The 2820-nt window shown below is 40.2% G+C and overlaps 1 protein-coding gene across 1 annotated transcript; it reads right to left on the minus strand.

The window, feature by feature from the left end:
- Window positions 1-273: 273 nt before the first annotated feature.
- On the minus strand, window positions 274-2421 carry LOC108886813 (stonustoxin subunit beta). The gene is made up of 5 exons (XM_018681865.2): window positions 2225-2421; window positions 1897-1929; window positions 1691-1753; window positions 1445-1587; window positions 274-1360 (listed from the first exon to the last, which is right to left on the minus strand). The coding sequence occupies exons 1-5, from the start codon at window positions 2274-2276 to the stop codon at window positions 932-934; spliced, it is 720 nt and encodes a 239-aa protein (XP_018537381.1). The 5' UTR covers window positions 2277-2421; the 3' UTR covers window positions 274-931.
- Window positions 2422-2820: the final 399 nt, after the last annotated feature.

The raw sequence follows: 2820 nt of genomic DNA on the forward strand, positions 1-2820 counted from the left end.
TGCAAAAATATTTATTTAAGCACATAAATTATAATGAGGCTCCCTTACTACACTCAACCATAGTTATTCTGATATACATTTCACAAATGAAACTAGTTTTAATTTAAAAAAGTAATGAATCTTTGTTAATTTATCTCAATTTATATGCCTATTCTACATAACCATAAGCAACTATAATAAATCATATGTCTGTCACAGAACAATGCAAGATAGCTTACATCTTCATTTTTTCAATTTTTCAAGGTCTTCAAACCTGACTCATGACAACATTCAGTCCTTAAAATGGAGTTTAATTTAGATGACATACAGAATAATGCATTTTGTTTAAAAAGTGCAGATTATACTGATGTTGCCAGAATATAATACACAACGCTATAACATATATACATATATATGCCACTAATAATCAATATTCTACATTCAGTTTTGACAAAGTAAACATGTTATGCAAACACAAACACTTAAACAAATAGCAGCTTCATGATAGATGTACAGATGGGTGACAAATTAAAGGAAAAGGGTATTGTAGTAGGGTACTAGGCCACATCAAAACAGCTTCAATACTGATTCTTCAAGTCTCTCAACTCTACTGGAGGGATGGAGCATAGGTTTTCCCTAACCCTTTCCCTCATTTGGTGTTTTGATGATAGTGGTGAAGAGCACTGTCTGACAGTCCAAAATCTGACCCCTTGTGTTCTATGGTTGGGGGTATTCAGTTTCTCCACTAATTTTTTGTTGTTTTTTTCTTTAATTTGCCACCTGTCTATGTATTTATATATACAAAAATTTAGAATACATGACATATGCATCTCTAATTACTATTATCCCAAAGTATCTGTGACATATCTTATGTTTTGGTTATGGATATGTATTGTAATGAAGTTTGAATGGAAATGTAAGAAATGGAAAAGGAAAGCACACACATTTCACTTTACTCCTCTTGTTTAACAAGCACGCATGAGGACTTTTGTCCTACCCACAAACCTGGCAACATTTTCCCCACGAAAGAGCTCTTAATCCTCTGCAGCAGTCTGATCTCCTTCCTGCTTTCGCCCCCCTCTCCCTCCTGCACCTCTTCGACTGCGTAAAAATTGATGACACCAGCTGGATGGTCAAGGTACACCCCGATGGTGGTGCACTGGGGAATATCCCAGATTTCTGTGGTTATGCTATTGAACCACAGCTGGTAGTGGGATCCACCCCACCCAAGACCCCAGGACTGCTCATTCTCTCCCAGGCCGCAGGGTCCGTCGTTTCCCCTCCTCCCTGCCCCTTCATAAGCAACTCCGACAACGGCCCACCCTGAATATTTAACTTCCCAGTAAGCTCGGAAGCCCAGGATGCCTTCTTTGCAAAGAACCTTGAATAAAAAGAGGATAAAAATTAGTATAACATGAAAAATAACCAATCACATCCCGATTTGTGGCTGCTGTTTAAAACCTACCTGAGGGGCATGCTCGTATCGCTCTGGTCTGTCCAGAACGGGACAAGTGACATCATCAGTCATGCGAGACACCTTGGATCCACCCTCTGTGATCCACAGCATCTTATTGGCTGTCTTGTCATCCAGGGAAAGGTTGATCCAGTCTGTGGGATGTGGAAAATATGCAGCCAAGACAGTCAGAAAGCGAGAGGACAGAAATATTAGTAGGGGAAAAAAATCTGAAAACAGTCAGATGACTGCTCTTACATTTTAGAAGATCAGCTCTGCATGTGGGCTCAGGGATATTTGGCTCGTAGTCTGGGATGCTTTCTGAATGATGAGAAAAGCAACATTAAAGAGGGAAGCTGGTGGTGAACACAAGATGAGCAATAGCAGAAAATAAATGCACACTGTAGAGAGGTAACCTCTCAGTTCAGTTTGCTCTCTAAGAAAGTGAAGTAATAAAAACTCACCTGTAGGAGAAGCCGCATCTTTGGATTGTGTCCCTGTAAGTATAAAACAATTATGACAGTGAGTTTTTCTTTGTTTCTTTAGTGTCAATGTAAGAAAAGTTCATACTAACACTATACACAATCTGCTAAGAAAGAATGGCAATCCTTTAGTCTGACAGCTGTAATGTTCAATCAATCTAAAAAACTAAAATCAGTATCTAAAGAGATAGCTTCTTTCCCAGCAGTATGAATTTTTACTGTCAGCACTGAGCAGCACTTTGTACTCCTGGCTAATGAACTATAGCTTATCATACATTATCTTCAGAGGACTATAAGGTAATTCTCTCACCAGGTCTGCTGGTTGCAGGCATGATTCTCGTACTGGGAGCACTGGTGGGCATCTTTATCGCTTCTTGCTCCGTTGAGGTTTCCTGAATGTTGGCGTCTGTCAGCAGCGTACTGCTGCGATGATGCAAACGACTTCTTTATATACCCCCAGGATAGGGGGTATTAAAGGTTTTGGGGGCCCCTGGGGCTCCCTAAGAGAAATTTTGGTAAGGTATGTAGGGATAATGAGCTCACTAATGGGCGTGCCATCGAGCTTGCCAAACCAGGATATGCACGTCAGTGCCAACACCTGACCCGCTGACCCATATTTATCCGAGCAGTTCTGAATTTGTTTTTACAATTATCCTGTCATCTCTTTGTAATCAAACACATGCTTTCGCAATTGATACCTGGTCAGGAATGTGGACATCCTGTACAGAACAGAGGGATTATGCAAGAGTGGAAGAACGGAACTCAATTGCACTTTAAGACCTTTGAGAAATGGCGATGAAGAGAGGAGAAAACTGGTTCAGTGGGGTTTCATTTGGAGTAGACTTTGTTAATACGTGCACTTTAGAAGAAGAGTACTTAAAGGTAAAGTCACAATCCTTTAGAAAT

This window comes from Lates calcarifer, linkage group LG23, assembly GCF_001640805.2.
Source record: "Lates calcarifer isolate ASB-BC8 linkage group LG23, TLL_Latcal_v3, whole genome shotgun sequence".
Classification (NCBI taxonomy): domain Eukaryota; kingdom Metazoa; phylum Chordata; class Actinopteri; family Centropomidae; genus Lates; species Lates calcarifer.